This window comes from Dasypus novemcinctus, chromosome 7, assembly GCF_030445035.2.
Source record: "Dasypus novemcinctus isolate mDasNov1 chromosome 7, mDasNov1.1.hap2, whole genome shotgun sequence".
Taxonomy (NCBI): Eukaryota; Metazoa; Chordata; class Mammalia; order Cingulata; family Dasypodidae; genus Dasypus; species Dasypus novemcinctus.
In genome coordinates, this window is record NC_080679.1 from 43,123,325 (window position 1) to 43,140,230 (window position 16,906).

At 43.3% G+C, this 16,906-nt stretch overlaps 1 protein-coding gene across 2 annotated transcripts in view; it reads right to left on the reverse strand.

The window, feature by feature from the left end:
- KIAA2012 (KIAA2012 ortholog) overlaps nucleotides 1-16,906 on the reverse strand; it is a 127,418-nt gene that overhangs the window by 82,067 nt on the left and 28,445 nt on the right. Inside the window, exons 8-11 of one of the 2 annotated variants that reach the window (XM_058300363.2) lie at nucleotides 15,263-15,431; nucleotides 12,746-12,892; nucleotides 9,031-9,216; nucleotides 6,027-6,137 (exon numbers count right to left, since the gene is read on the reverse strand). In XM_058300363.2, coding sequence (XP_058156346.1) covers nucleotides 6,027-6,137; nucleotides 9,031-9,216; nucleotides 12,746-12,892; nucleotides 15,263-15,431 — 613 coding nt within the window. The remainder of the gene's footprint in view (nucleotides 1-6,026; nucleotides 6,138-9,030; nucleotides 9,217-12,745; nucleotides 12,893-15,262; nucleotides 15,432-16,906) is intronic. The other variant, XM_058300364.2, reaches the window with a different exon arrangement.

A 16,906-nucleotide genomic window follows, 5' to 3' on the forward strand; every position in this document is an offset into this window, starting at 1 on the left:
AGCATTAATTTCTTCTCAATTGATTTTATTTAAAAAAAATTTTATTCTAGTAAGATATATACAACCTGAAATTCCTCCTTTAACCACATTCAAGTATATAATTCAGTACTGTTAATTACCTTCACAATGTTGTGCTACCATCACTACCATCCAATACCAACACTTTTCTATCGCCCCAAATAGAGACACTAAAAGTGTTTCTCCCTATTTCCTGCTCCCACCTCATCCCCTGGTAACCTGTATTCTAGATTCTGATTCTCTGTGTTTGCTTATTCTAATTATTTCACATCAGTGAGATCATACAATATTTGCCTTTTTGTGGCTGGCTTATTTCACTCACATGATGTTTTCATGGTTCATCCATGTTGGCACATGTGTAGCATTCCACCGGTGGCTTGCCAGCAATCCAGAACTCACTCTGTCACATGGCCACTTGTTTAATGACTCTTACTCTTGTGTCCAAATTTCCTCCGCTTATAAGGACTCCAGTTATGTTGGATTAAGGCCCACCTTGGTTCAATTTGGCCTCACCTTAATAAGATCTTTGAAATTCTATTTACAAATGGGTTCATATCCACAGGTCTGGGGGCTAGGACTTGAACGTGTTCTTTTTTTAAAGATTTATTTTATTTATTTATTTCTCCCCACCCCCTTGTTGGTTTTCACTTGCTGTGTCTGTTCATCTTCCTTGTTTCTTTAAGAGGCACCAGGAGCTGAACCCAGGACCTCTGATGTGGCAGGGAGGTGCCTAATCGTTTGAGTCACCTCCACTCCCTGCTTTGTTGTGACTCTCATGTTTTTTACTCCCCGTGTCTCTTGTGTCATCTTGCTGCGTCATCTTGCTGTGTCAGCTCACTGTACCTGTCCATTGCATCAGCTTGCTGTCTCCTTTCGGAGGCACTTGGAACCTCTGCTCCCTGCTTTGTTGTGTCTCTCATTATGTGTTTTTCTTCTTGTGTCTCTTGTTGTGTCAGCTTGCCACACCTGCCCATCACGCCAGCCCGCTGTCTTCAGGAGGCACCAGGATCTGAACCAGCGACCTCCCATGTGGCAGGCGGGAACCCAGTTGCCTGAGTCACATCCGCTTCCCTTGAACATGTTTTTGTGGGGAATATGATTCATCCATAAAGGCTCGCTGCTGGAGGCTATAAGAACACCTTCCAGTGTGGGTTGCTGAGACCTTGCTGGTTTCACAACAGTGAAGGAAAAAACCCTGCTTCTCTCTGAAGTTGTGGACAATCAACCATCACAGATGACCTTCCCTGACTACTCTACTCTGTTGTACATGTGATGGACCCAAAGTATCCCCATGATGGGTCTGATGGGAATCTTTTATAATTTCTGTAAGGAGAACATATTGGTCAGGGCTCAGTGCAGAATGGAGATGACCCAGGTATTTTAAGAAGAAATGGCATTACTATAGAGAATGAGGTGCTTACAAAATTGCTGCAGCAACTGTCTCTTGACATGCTTAGTCATCGCAAGCTTGCGTGCTAGTATTAAGTAGCCAAAAACTTCATGAAGATGCCTCTGCCTTACTCTGCCCTCCAAATCTCTTGCAAGTGCTTTGAATTGGCAGGACCTAATTTTCATCTATCTCTCTAGATGCAAAGGTTATCTGGAAAATGTAGTTTTTAGCCTTCTAGACTCTGCAGTACAGGAAAGTCCTTTGGCAGTGGATGCTGTGTGCATCAACCATACCCAGAAGAGGAACCCCATTTTCCTTTATTCAGACATTGGACCTGAGCCCATAAGAACTGGTAACACCTGCCAGCATCATTTCTTATAGGTCATTAACAAACCCTGATTGAGCAAAAGGGGCAATGTAAATTATTGCCAAGGAGCTCTTCCTATTTTCCTCTATTTCTTCTCAGAAACAGAGATGGAGGGTTGGAGTGATGCTTTGGAAAACAGAATGAGAACAGTCATGAATTATTGAATGGCTGAGATTCTGCTTCAGGATTTAGACAACAGAGCTGCCCCACTGAGAGTTTCCCCTTGGGGGAAAGAGGTATATTTCGAACCAAAGAGCATTAGAGCTTTGTAACTTTAGAAATCATCTAGTTCAGCATTTGACAAAGTGTGTTCCAAAAACTATTAAGAGTCACAAGATGTTTTGTCCAAGTGAACATATTCAGTGGTCAAATAAGTTTGGGAAATAGTGCATATTCCAATCTGGAAGGGTCATAACTCACATTGGCATACTGAAGGCTCTGTGAAGTCCTGCAGTGAAGGATCTGCTTAGCTTTATATAGCTTGCTGATTTCCAAGCTTATTTGACCTCATAATCTTTCCCTTTTTTCATAATGCCTGTTAACTTACTGAGGAACTGGAATTCTACGGGACATGTTCTGGGAGTTTTGGATCTAATTTTAACCCCTCATTTTCCATGCGGAAGCTGAGATCTAAGGCAGGAAAGTTATTTGCTCATGGGTGGTAAAGCTAGGACTAAAACCCAAAACTTTGATACTTAATTCAGCGCTCTTTCTTCTTCCTCACACTGCTTCATCTAAAGGACTCCTCCTCCTTTAAACCTCCATACATCAGCTCTTGGGAGTCAGAAGAGCTGCTAAGAAAATGACTACTCAAGAAAAACCATACTTTGACAAATATCCCACCAACATGGAAAGGATAGGGCCCTGAAGCCAAGAGGGGTAAAGAAATAGATGACTGGACTAATACCACCCCCATAACCAACTTCATAAAAAATGACAGATGAGGAGAGTAAAGGGAAAATCAACTACTTAGCATATGCTTGCCCAGATTTTCATGCTTTGGGACCAGCAGGGATATTCCTGGATCCTTCATCCTCCTGTTTCCCTAACTGCAGACCATCAGGAAAAGACTCCAAATGTATTATTTATCCCTTGCTGCAAAACAAATTATCCCAGAACCTAGTAACTTGAAATAATAGTCATTTATTATACGGCACACAGTTTCTGTAGGAATCTAGAAGTGGATTGTTTGAGTGGTTCTGGGCTGAGGGTCTCTCATGAGGTTGCAGTCACAATGTCACCCATCTGAAGGTTTCACTGGAGAATCTGCTCTTCAGGTGGCTCACTCATAAACCTGGAAAATTCATGCTGGCTGTTGGCAGAAGATGCCAGTTCCTTGCCATGTGAACTTCTGCTTGAGGGCCTCATGTCATGGCGGTTGACTTTCCCCAGAGTGAGGAATCCAAAAGAGAGGAAGAAGAAGGCCACAGCGCCTTTTATGACCCGGTCTCAGCCATCACCTGCCATCACACGGGTCAGAGTCTATATTCATTCAAAGAGAGTCACTATGTCCAGTCCACACTCAAGGGGAGGAAAATTTGGCTCTCCCTTTTGAAGGGAGGCTTGTCAAAGAATTTGTGGACATATTTTGGAACTACCATACCAAGAAAGATTTGCAAGAAGGAGGATGCTAATTAAACAACAACAAAACCCAAACATTTTGGGGGGAAAAATCTGTTTAGGACAAGAACAAATGCTAAATGGAAACTCTGGAAGAGACCAGGAATTTAAGTTTACATGGGACCCGAAAGCCCAACCTGGCTCATTGGCACAGGCACACATTGAACTTCTTGCAATAATTTCTGAAAGAAAACTTCTATTGTTGGCACCACAACTGGGAGAATAGATGAAGGATTTGAGTCAAGGTTAAGCAATTCAGAAAGCATATCCAAAGTTTTGACTTGTATCCTTCCAAGTTAAATTTCCTTTCTTAAGCCTTTGAATTTTCTAAGTGTTGCAATATCTCTACATGACCAAGAGTGTCAAATTCCAGCTCTAGTCTTCAAATATTTTTTTTCCTTCACAAGGCTTATATTCATTTCTCTATGTTCTCTGAATGCAAGATATCATGATCTAATTGCCTAGGAATTTATTTCCAAATAGATGTTGACAAAGACCGAAAGTCTCAGAAAGATCAGACAGATCATATTCTCTCCTTTACTCAAGATTTTATTTTTCATAGAACAAGTTATAATCCCCAAAGAACTTTCCTTCGTGGCACCTGGGGAATTTGGTCAATCAACATGCATTTCTTGGACATATGATGAAGATAAGAGGTTATCTTTGTTCTCTAAGACTCATATAATATATTTGGAAGCTAAATGGAAAACAGATGCAGATAAATACAATAATCACAAAAGTGAAATTGAGAGAAACGAATGGGCTGAGACTACAATGTGGCAGTTGTAAAAGATGAGTGGAACTTATTAAGGACAATGTCTCAGAAAAGATGAGTCTTTGCCTGGAAATGGAAAAGAGAAGCATTGCCTGGAATATAGCGGCAGATACAACTGGATGGGTAGAGTGTGGGTGGTGATTTCAACTCATTGAACTGCGAAAGAGTTTGGTGCAGTTTGGGGACAAATCCTTTGCAAAAGGAGAAACTTAATATGCTGCTTTTAAAAAAAAATAAAAATAAAAACTCCTTTCCTATTAATGGAGAACCTTAGAATACTAGACCTATGCTGTGACCTTTATGAAATATTACTGTCACTATCAAGACCGAAGGTCCACCAACTGCATATGGAAGAAAGGCTAGAGAGAGGCCAGTGACTGACCAGCTGATTCACTCACTCATTCAACAAGCACATATTGAATGCCTTTAGTTTTGAGTGGCAAGTAGGATTAAATGTATTGTCCACAGGAATGGAACAAAATGGCAGGCAAGTCTCCATTATCCAGCATATGTTTCATTGCTTACTTTCTCTCTCTCTTTCTCTCTGTCTTCCTCCCTTCTTCCCTCCCTCCTTCCCTTCCTTCCTTGTGTGTGCAAATTAATGAAGGGAGTTTTTGATGATGTTGTAACGTGTGTGTGAGGAACTGTGCTAAATGCTGGGAATACTAAAATGACTAAAGCATCATATTGACAATGGTGACAACAAACTTAAAGCCTAAATGTTTTCTTTTCTGCATCTGGCTTTTGCTTTGCCCAAAGGGGAACTAGTTCTCCTAGAAGAGAGTGGACAAGCGTGCAGCAGGTGAACAGACTCATATTTGCTTTCCAGCTGCTGTGCCAGCTGTGTCACACTGACAGTGGCCTCCATCTTTCTAACTCCTGCTTCCACTGACTCAGAACCAAGTTATATTTAGATACAATTATGGTATAATCCAAATGGTGAAGGAAGTTTTTTAATGCTGAGTTTGGAAACAAATGCATTCTAGTTTCTGGAAATCCATATACTGCTTTTTCAATAGCAATGGATGCAAGATACAGCAATAGTCAAGGAATTTTCTGCATGTGGGGAAGTCACGTAGTCCAATCCTCTCATTTAAGATGAGGAACCTTAGACACAGAGAGAATGAGGGACTGACCAAAGTCATTCTGGCAGCATAGAGGACAAGCCAGGGCTACTGAAATGTCCTGGCTCCAAATCCGTGCTCTTTTTAAGGAAGCCAGTCATGATATAACCCACAAAATTAGTGCAGATTTTATACTCCCTCCTCAAGAGGCTGTACCACTCCTGCAGACATATCACTATGGTTCCTGGGCAGGTGTCATTCACCACCCTCTGACTTCATTTTTTTCTTCTTCTTCAAAACAGCTATTGCCCAGAGCCAGCATTCCTTTTCCAAAAAAACGAACATGTCAGAAGGGCTTTTGGAAACTGCCTTGCTATCTGTCAGGAGCCAGATGATTCACAGCAATGAACAAACTCACAATACAAGGATACCTGATTGGATTACCAATTAGCCACCTCCACCACTGGAGGGGGGCTGGAAAGAGGAGAAAAGGCTGTGTTTAGTTTGGGCAAATACCAAAAGGGCTTTATCATTCTCATCAAGGCATCAACTTGTACATTAACCCTCCTCCACGCCATTCCACTGTCACTTCTTTCTCAAGATTCTCCAGCAAGAAAAAACGTGTTAGTCAAACATTGGGTTATTGTATCTGAGCCACAGAAGCAGCTCTGTATAGTAAGAGGGGAGAAAAGGGCTGTTTTTAAGTATGTCTCTGCTCCAGGGAAATTTTGGAAGCTGCAGGTAAAACTTTCCCCTTTGAAAATAAGGCTGACCTGGAATGTGTCGTCTTACCTTCACCTGTCAGAAGTCCCTCGGTTTGGGGAGGCCCCGGGAGGGTCAGGCAGACTTTCATTCCATCTGGATTCGGCAAGACGTGCCCCAAGTTGGGGTCTCTGGAATCTTCTTGAAGTTAAGCACAGGTATGGGCAGTGTTAGCACTAGTGCAGGCTAGGGAGGCTGATTCTGGACTGTGGGCCCCTGGTCCTCAGTGGGCACAGGCACTTGGATACCTGTGCGCTCAGGTCTCACCAGAGCACAGGTAAGCCCCGCTCCTGGGATTCTGCAGAGTGGGGCCTTGTTTAAGCTTTGTCCTCTGGGAGGACGGACAGGGTAGGGCTGCCACTAGTCAGTACTGTGCAAGTCTAGAAAAGGTACCTCTCGGGACTCTAGCAGCCCTACAGGGGCAAGGTGTGGCTTATGGCAGCACCTGGTATGAAGGAAAGGGATTCCCTTCCTCCAGGTGTGCACAGCCCAGCCCGTGCGTGCAGGGCTCGGTGATCACAGCCTCCGCTGTGCCTTTCCTTCAGATGCCTTTGTACAGTGCTCAGCGGGCACAGTCATGCTCTGCAGCCCTGCTGCTAAGACTGCCTCATGACCCCAGGGAGCCGGGGCTGAAGGAGAGAGCAAGCTGTATTTCCCTCAGGTGCTCAGAGAGATTGACGGTGTTTCTACAATCTTACCCTCACCATCTCCGAGATAAAGGGCCAGGCGTAGGGCTTGCCACCAGCCATAGTGGGCACTTAGGAGCACACAAATACACACATATACAGAAGCACTACACACACTCTCATACACAATATTTGTACAGAGGTGTGCATGCACACACACATGCATATATATGCACACTCACTCAAGGCATGCACATAATATGTGCACAACCACATAAGCAGGTGTGCATACACACACTTATACAAATGCATATGTACACAGCACACACAATGACACATTCACACTGACTCATATGCATCTGCACACTCATTCCTTGGCATGCATGCATATATAGACAGAACAAAATCACTCATACACACATGGTATGCATTTGGGCACACAAGCCCTTGCATACATGCACTCACATGGGCATGCAAGCACACACATACCCACACACACTCAGATACACAGGTGTACTCACACATGCACTCACTCACACACACACATATCTTGAGGCTTGAGGCTGCCCTCATGTCTGGGCATGGCCCTGACATTCATTTTACTCAGATTCCCCCTTCATCAGGATGTCTGAGTAATTGTGTGTGTGTGTTTGGTGTGATTTGTCCTGGGCTAGGCAGCCTCCTAGGAAGGCCCTTGGTGCAGACATCAGGTTTGGTTCATTTGTATCAAAATTATACACACCACACATGTATAAAGGGGAGGAGGCTGTGAAAGAAAGGTTCCAACCCTGAAATGATTTCTAAATGAAAGCAATGTCTTTGGGGAGTGTGTGTGTGTGTGTGTGTGTGTGTTGGGGGGGGGTCGAGTTAGGTGATTTGACTTTAACCATCTCAGTCTTAAATAGAGAAGCTGCAAACACATAAAGGAGTATTTAATTTTTGCTTACAAGAATTCAACTATAGGGAAGCGGACTTGGCCCAATGGATAGGGCGTCTGCCTACCACATGGGAGGTCCACGGTTCAAACCCTGGGCCTCCTTGACCTGTGTGGAGCTGGCCCATGCGCAGTGCTGATGCGCGCAAGGAGTGCTGTGCCATGCACGGGAGCCCCATGCACAAGGAGTGCGCCCCGTGAGAGCTGGCTGGCGCGAAAGAAAGCGCGGCCTGCACAAGAATGGTGCTGCACATACAGAGAGCTGACAGAACGAGATGACGCAACAAAAAGAAACACAGATTCCCAGTGCCGCTGATAAGGATAAAAGTGGTCACAGAGGAACACAACACAGCGAATGGACACAGAGAGCACACAACCGGGGGTAGGGGGAAAGGGGAGAGAAATAAATAAAAAATAAATCTTAAAAAAAAAGGAATTCAACTATACACGTTTGGGACAGAGAGGGAAGGAGGGAGCAAGAGAGAGAGCGAGAGAGACCCGAGTGCTTTAAATAGTGAGGCATTCTGTCCGTGAATCAGCATGAGATAAAAGATGTGACATGTTGTCTTTTTTGTAGCTCTTGGGTCCCATGTGCCTCCTGGGGTGTGCATTTCTTGCAGCCCTGAGTGATTCTGGTGCTAAGAGAGATACTTTCTTCATGTAGTCTGGTCCCCAAACACACAGGCCATCTCCACCTGATGCTCAACCAGAGGCAGCAGCCCCACGGGCCTCCCAGAGGAAGAACAGCTGCCTGGGCTGCACTTCCTAGACGAATGGTCGTCAGTCTCCAGCATGGCACCTGCTGAAGGGGTTTCCAGGGTGATTTGCACTCCTAGTGATATTTGCTTTATGTGCAGCCTTTAGATGAAAGCCCCTGTGGACGTGGCTTCTACACTGTCCTTGAGTTATTCTCTCACGTAAGTGTCTTAGGCCCCTCTTTGACTGTCACTTCCTTAAGGATAACAACCTCGGTGGGGATAAGTCAGAGCCCTGGCTGGCCCCACCTCACCCTTCAATGGAGATACAAAGTCCTTGCCTCTGTCCCTGGGCCCCAGGCTCTGCCTCAGACTCTCTTCCTAAGGGCAGGGCCCTCAGGCTCCCTTGCCCCTCCCCAGGGTGGGGGGCAGTTATGGCTTGGGGTTCAGTATGCCTGATAAATCCAGGAGCTTGTTCCTTGGTGAGCACAGGGAGCTGTGTCATCACATGCTGCAGCCAGGGGTGAGGAAAGCACGCAAGAGCTTGGCAATGCGTGTTGGTGCAGCAACCCCCTTAAAACATGTGTCGACTCTTAAGGCATATGCTCGGCGAACATTAATCCCACTGACATCCTTGGAAACACCACTGATTTCCCCTTTACTGAGCGCTTACTTCACGGCTCCCATGCGGCCCTGGCAGGTGATTAACGTGAGCCCAGAGCCACAGATAGGCCAGGTCAGCGGGAGGTGGGGCATCCGCACGCCTTGGGAATGGCTACCTTGACCTTGTCTGTCTGCTGGGGGCACCCTCCCAGGTGATGTCACATTCACAGGACCTGTGGGGCTGCTGTGGCCTGTTGTCCTGGGGCTGTCCGGGCCCCTCTGGCTGTCTGGATCTTTTCTTCTTTTAATCAGGGGCTCAAGATCCAGTGATGGGACCGAATTCTGTGGCGGGGCATCATCATCTGCAAAAGGAACAGGGCAAAAAGCATGAGAGAGAGAACTTCTGTCCAGCAATAAGGAGCATGAATCTCTTTCCTAACCTGGTGATGGCTCCTGTGGTTATGATTTATTCCATTCACTGTCAATTTTGTTACTCTTTTCCAGCCTTGCCGAGCAGCAGAGACCAGACATCTCCAGTGGTCAAAGTGAAATTACTCATGGCTAGCACAGTGATTCTTCACTGGGGAACCTCTAAAAACTGGAAGGAATTGCCCAGTGATTGTTGTTATTCTTACTTTATGAGATTCTGAAACAAGGAAAACTAGAGACACCGAGCACTTCTTCCAGCCCCTAATCTGAATGCTCTAAGTAGGGAGACCCCAGCTTTAGCGCTCATGAGTTTATCGGGTACAGAGTTCCAACCACGTAGTAATTTGGCTAGGCAGAGCCAAAGAGCAAGTCGCCCCCTTAAAGTTCAAAAGGAAAAAAGTCGCCCCCTCCAGATGGTACTTGCCCAACCGGATTGATGATAATGCTCCATAGTGCACATCCTTCCCTCCACCTCTGTTCTCTCTTTCTCAAAACCATCAGGAACTGCACTAGGAAGGGTGAAACCCAGGAATCTAAGTGACTGAAGTCTTGTCTTAATTGTATTCAGAGCAGGTGGTCTTTATTTCATGTTTGACACAACTGGTGCAATTTGTTTTTTTTCTCTCTCAGTTGTATAATCAATGGTATCTGGTATAATCACATAGTTGTACATTCATCCCTTCAATCATTATTAGTGCATTTTCATTATTTCAATAATAATAATAATAATAATAAACAAATGAACAAAAAAAAGATTCATCATCTCTTAATCTCTCTATGCTTCCCTAGCTGTACATAGCTGCTATTGCTGGCTACTCTTGCATATTTATTTGTTGCTATTTGTTTAAAAGCAGACTTTGCACATAGTCTCAAAGTATCACCCCACAGACTGTGGCTTATTTAATACATTGCAAAGGGAGCTTTACAATGGAGAAATGTGGCAGACACCACTAGTTGGGAATTGGATTTATGTACCCTAGAAAAACATGCTCTCAATATTAATCCTTTCCTGTGGGTTGGAGCTCATTGTAAACAGGACTTTTTGAAGATGTTATTTTTAGTTAAATTGTGGCCACCTGAATCAGTTTGAGCTTTAATCTGGATTACTGGTGTCCTTTATAAACAGAATGAAATTCAGACATGGAGAGAGAAAGCCATGGGGAGCAGCTAGAAGTTGGAAATTATTGGAACCTGGAAAAGAAAGGGGAAGACACCGCCATGTGCATTGGCATGTGACAGAAAAGGACCAACGATCACTGACAGCCAGCCCCAGAATGTCACAGCCTAGAAGGAGAAAGCTTAGCCTTGCTGGTGCATCAATTCTGGATTCTCCCAGCTCAAAACTGTGGGCCAATAAAATTTCAATGTTTAAGCCAACCGATTGTATGGTATTTGTGTTAGCAGCTAGAAAACTAAAATACCAACTTTAACTGAATAGTGAAATTTATCACCTATAATGTACTAAGAAGGACACATCACCTATGTGATATTCTGGCCAACAATATTTTATCTGAACCTAATCATGAGGAAACAGACAAATCCAAATTGAGGGTAATTCTGTAAAACAACTGGTCTATACTATTCGAAAATGTCAATGTCATTAAAGACAAGACTGGGAACATTCTAGATTTTAAAACTCTAAAAAAGATGAAACAACTAAATACAACGCATGGCCTTGAGTTGGATCTTGTATTGCAAAGAAAAAGAAAGAAAGAAAACAAGCGTAAGGAATATCCTTGGTATAACTGGAGAAATTTGAATATGTAATATATATTAGAAAATGATATTATATCAATGTTAACTTTCTTGAATGTGATAATTGCCCTGTGCTTGTGAGGCAGAATATCTTTGGTCTTAGGGGATATCTGCTGATAAGGGATAAAATGTACAATATATGCAACTTACTCTCAGATGGCTCAGCAATAAAATAAAATATGTATATATAAAAGCCAGTTTCATTTCTGTGATACTGAATATGAAAGAATTGAAGGTAAAGCAAGTAAGTGGGTATGTGCCTGGGCTGTAGTTATAAATGATATTCACACACAGTCCACCTCTGTGGCAATGGGACAGTCCCACTCACTGCCTACAAATCCCCTTGCCCCAGGGACCTATGCATGAGAAAGTCTGTGGTGGAAGACTTGCCTCTTTGGGTTCTTTTCTTTATGCATCTGCTATTGGGCTGGGGTGACACAGTGAACTAGTTCGCACCAAGATTTCAGTGACTTCTTGGACCGGCTTCTTCCTGCAGGGTGGCAGTAGCATGGAAAAGCACTAGGTACTTGGGTCCTTTAAGAACGTGGCAGCTAAAAATGAGTGGAGGGTAGTGAGAGGTGAACAGCATCAAAGATAAAATTCACCGGCACTGTCATTTGTCTTGGTGGTTTGGTCTCGGCACCCTGACTTTACAGCCCAAGGGTGGAAAGCTGCTTTTTAAAAATCTTTTTGCCCACGGAGTAACACTATCCATATGTGGATTTCTTTTTAAAGGAAACTTCAAAGTCTTTAGGATGATTAACTTTCCTTAAGAGATAGACTAAACAAGCTCTTGCTCCAATAATTAAAGAAAGTTCTAAAAACCTAAACGCCTCAAGAACATTCTGACCTAGGTTCATTGTTTAATTCTAAAGGCAGTGCAATGCAAAGGGTAAGAGCACAGATTCTGGCATTACATGGTTGCCTGAGCTCCAATCCCAGCTCAGCCACTTAGAGTGATGGGATCTAGAACAAGTGACTATTTCTCTCAGGGCTTCAGTTTTTGGATCTGTAAAATGATGGTAGGGTTGCTGTAAGGAGTAAAGGAGATAATACATGTTAAAAACTAAGGACAGTGTCTGGCCCAGAGGAAGAACTCAATAGGGCTAATAATCATCGTCTTCCTTCTTCTGATTACCACTAATCAGTGATAACTTTACATTTGTGATGCTGTCATCTTGCAAATGCCCTTTGGAAAATGGGTTCAGTTCCTGAAAATGGGGAGATTTATAAATATGGCCCATTACTGCCAGCCTACCTAACACATAAAAATATATGTTTAGATGTGCCTATGTATATAAATCCAAATGTTCGTATGATATTTTATATAGTTGGAATAAAGACTTTTATTGATATTATAGATTTTTAAATGAATAGATATTCACAAACAGATCAGAAACCACATTTCATTGGTTATAAACATAGCTGAAATATAGGGCAGGCAGCAAAGTTTTAGAAAGTTTGGTGTCACTTTACATTTGCAAGCAGAAAATAGTTGGGGGCTGATATCCTGAGTAAGTAATTTGAGAGCTAGATACTAAGTTTTACCACAGCACTTGGGTTAAGGCAGCTGCTGTCTGAGCAGAAGCCGTCTTCAAGTGGCTGAAGATGAACCTAATTGTTCTTGGTGGAGGACCCTCGTGAGTCTTGCCTTAGTTCCCTGCAGAGTGAGACACCTGTGGGATGCTGGAGGGTGGGAGCAGCTACCTTGAGGTGAGACTGCGTCCCTGCCCGTGTCCACTGGGAGACGCACTGTTATCCCCCTTGGCCGTGCTAAGGATGCAAGCTTCAGGGGAGGTCTCCACAAAGGCCTGGCCTCTTCTGTTTCTGGTCCTGACTCAGGGCATGGAGCACCTAGAAGGCAAAAAGCAAGCCCAGTAGAAGTAGACGTCTGTGTTTTTGCTCACTGTTTCTTCCTTTTGGGGATCCATCCCTCTCCTGCTCGTGTGGGTTGGGTAGAGCTATGTTCACTCCCTGGTCCAAGGATGGGCATGAGCCTGAAGCCTGGCCAGTCAGAGTACCTCTTTGCCTTAGCCACAGTGATTGGTTCCAGGGTGGGCACATGACCCAAACCTGGCCAATCAGAGGCAATTCTGGTACTTTTGCAAGAGTTTTTGTTACAAGGCATATCCTTCTACTGGGATTAACAGGAAGGTGGTCAACCTGGAATTGCTGGGAGCCATCTTTACCACCACAAGGCAAAAGCCTGTTTGAGAAGAAAAGCTTAAGAGCTGAGAATCCCACATGTCATTTTTCTGAGGCCTGGATCCAACTGTGCCTAATGCTAGTCGATCATTTCATTTCCTACTAACATGATCTAGTGCATTTCATTTTTTTGCTTAAGGCAGTTTGATCCTTTCAACTGAAAGAGTCCTCACTGATGTACAAAAGAAAGAAGAAGATTCTTTTCTACTCTTTTCCAGTGGGTTCACTTTTCTCTGTGCTTCATTTCCATTAAAAAAAATTTTTTTTTAGCAGTGTGTAGGCAAACTCAGTGTATCTACCAGCTATATACATCTAGAAAATAATTAGGACCCAATCCTGCTAATAGTCTTGTCTATGTGTTGTTTCTTTTTAGATGGAGTTGTGGGGGGAAATGGATGTGGCTCAAATGATAAGGCCTCTTCCTATTATAAGAGAGGACCCAGTTTCAATCCCTGGGACCTCCTTGTGAAAAAGAGAAAGCATGCTTGCACAGTGAGCCTGTGCCCACATAGCAAGCCAAGTACCTGCGTGGTGAGCCAGTGCCCGCATGGTGAGCCAGTGCCCATGCAAGTAAGTCACGCAGCAAGATAATGACTTAACAAAAGAGAAACTAAGGGGAAAGTCAAAGTGAAGCACAGTAGAGACCAGGAACTGAGGTGATGCAATTGACAGGGAACCTCTCTCCACATCAGAGTTCCCTAGGATGGAATCCTGGTGAATTCTAGAGAAGAAAGATGAGATGAGAAGACAAAAAGAGAAATAGATACAGAAGACCACACAGTGAATGGACACAGACAGCAAAAACAGGAGGGTGGGGAAGGAGAAAATAAAGAAATCTTAAAAAAAAATAAATGGAGTTGTGGGTAAATTTTTTAAAAGGTAAAATTTTTACTGTGAAATGCACAGATTTTAGATATTCAGTTCAATGAGGCTATACAAACGTATACGTCCATGTAAACAAGACTCCATCAAGATTTAGAACATTTTTTTTATCATTCCAGAAAGTTTCCTTATGCCATTGCATTGACTGATCTCTGAAGCTCAACAGTTAAGCATTTGTCTTCATAGTAAGAATTCCAAACAAACTTAGAACAAAATGGCTGCTGGTATGATTCCCAGGAATCAAAACTCTCTGAGAAGTCTGTGGTAGTTTCTGATGAAATTTCTAGAAAATTTAGAACTAGTATCCCTCAGAATTGGAGTCACTTTTTTGCAAAGACTTTCCAGAGAAGTCCCAGGAACAAAAATGTATTTTAGGTGAGGGTGCTTTGTAATAACTTGGGAAGGTCAGAAGACTCCTCCAAAAAAGCCTTCCTAAGGCACCAGTTGGAATTGGTCGCTCCATTGCCTATACTCTCTCAGCACTTTGCTTAGAACCTAAAATCTCTGCCTTGACAAGGATCATAAATGTTACATAATAACCTAATTCAAATCAGGAAAATGTCTCTTTCATGTTTTTTCTTTTGTAAGATGAGGATCCAAGTATCTCTTTTTACCTTAGCTGCCAGGAAACTCAGTTAACTCTAGTGCTTACCTAAAGCAGTGAACTCATTTTAGATACCCGATAACATTTATTTCTCTGCTTCTTTTAACTAAACTTTTTTGTTGTTGTTTTTGTTATTTCATTTTCAGTTGTCCCGTTTTAATTGTGTTTATTTTTTGCAAGCTACCTGAATATTCTTAAACTCTATTGCCATACCCGCTATGCATTGAACTTATTTATGTATAGGCCTGCCTTCCTTTGTATGTAAAATTGTAGAAGATAGGTACAACATCTTGCTTCCCTTCCCTTCCCTTCCCTTCCCTTCCCTTCCCTTCCCTTCCCTTCCCTTCCCTTCCCTTCCCTTCCCTTCCCTTCCCTTCCCTTCCCTTCCCTTCCCTTCCCTTCCCTTTCACTTTTTCCTTCTTTTAAAAGAAATTCTCTCAAGAGGGTCATCCCTGACATAGAAGTGAGTTGGGTTAGCTGGACCTCGCATCCCAGTCCTTCTCGCCCTGCCTGTGTTCTCCCAGGGGACCCACCTCTTCTCCGGGCTTTTTCTTTGGAGGGGTGTTGGGTGTGGAAATGAATCTCCACGGGGAGGATGAAGAGCTCTGTTGGGGGCTCATTGGCTTTAAATTGGCTCCTCAGGGGGTCCCGGGCTCTTGGAGGCTCTTCTGAGATGGGAGGTAATTTTAAAGCCTTTGGCTCCTGGAGAAAAATTAAAACAGAAGACAGCATGGCAGGTATCCAAACCCCACTGCCTGCAGGGGGCAAATGATATTGTATCTTACTGAATCTCTGCTGGGTGGCCTATAGTTTCAGTGCACCTGACTGGGAGAAGGAAAGCAAACTACAGCAGTGCCACTTTACCTCTCAGCAGCTCAGGGCATGCCCTTGTCAATCCAGCCTCTGATTCCTCTGAGAATTATAAATGCGACAAATTGAAGAGCCTTTGAGAGGAAATATAATCTTTCTTTTGCTGCTGGGGAAACTGAGTCCAACTGAAATAATATAGCTGAGCTCTCTATGTATGGATACGGAGAAATCTCATATTGCTAGGGGAAATAGCAAGAGGCAGAACATTATTTGCATGTGCAACCTTTTGGACAAGAAAAGGCAGAAAATGGGAATACATATTTGCATTTGCTTACCTTACAGAATCTCACTAAAATCTCAATTTCTACCTCTCTAAAGTGGTAATAATGATACCACCTAACTCAGAAGGTTGTTGTGAGGATTAAAGGAATTAATATATGTACTTAGATAGTGTTTGGAACTATCATTATAGTCACAATTCTTCTTTGACTGTAGACTCTTCTTTCATTAGCATTTAAAGCTCAATTTAGCCATTAACAGGATATTTAGGCTTCTCTATGCTTCTATAAAAGAAACTTAGCTGAAAAAGAATCACTGTGTGTCACTTAGCCACAAACTTGTATTACATATTATGTATGTGTATAAATATATATATATATATAAAGAGAGAGAAAGAGAATATTGGAGAGAAGTTGGAGGTAGTAGGTAGAGCCACTCCTGTTTCCAATTATTCAGATTCCAATTATTTTCTCCTTTTAGTTTGTAACTTTTAACACATGAACTTGGCTCTAAGAAATGTGTGTGTGTACTAGGTTTCAGGGAGTTCAATTTCAGAGGAGGAAAAATAAAAATGTTTCTCACTTCAGGAGTGCTCAGCAAAATGATCAGAAACATGCATAAGTATCTATGCCAAGAGTTCAATGGGAAAGGAAATTCAACCCAAATATATGCAGGGTAATATTTCTACTTTTGAGACATTAAGAAAATTATTAGCCAAACAAGTGCACATAGGATCTTTATGTTCCTGGAGACCTTCGCTGTCAGGTGCCGGCTCCCCACCAACTGCCCTTCTTTCAATATTGACCTTGTGCATTTTATCAGACAAGGTCTGCATTTAGAAGTCTACGTGGAAACAACAACGATTTGTGTGGTGCGGTATATCTAACAAGCCAAGACATCATTTCTTTAGGCTCATTACAAATTTAAACTGCGTTTCTACATCCTCGGCTAACCTGCAGGCGTGGATTGAGGGAAGGGCTCCTTCCTCGGCCCTCGCCCAATTCTGGGCTAACCTGGAGCAAGAACTGCTCTTCGGCCTGCCGTGACCCTGGTCCAAAGGAACCTCGGAAGATGGAGGCCCTTCTGGC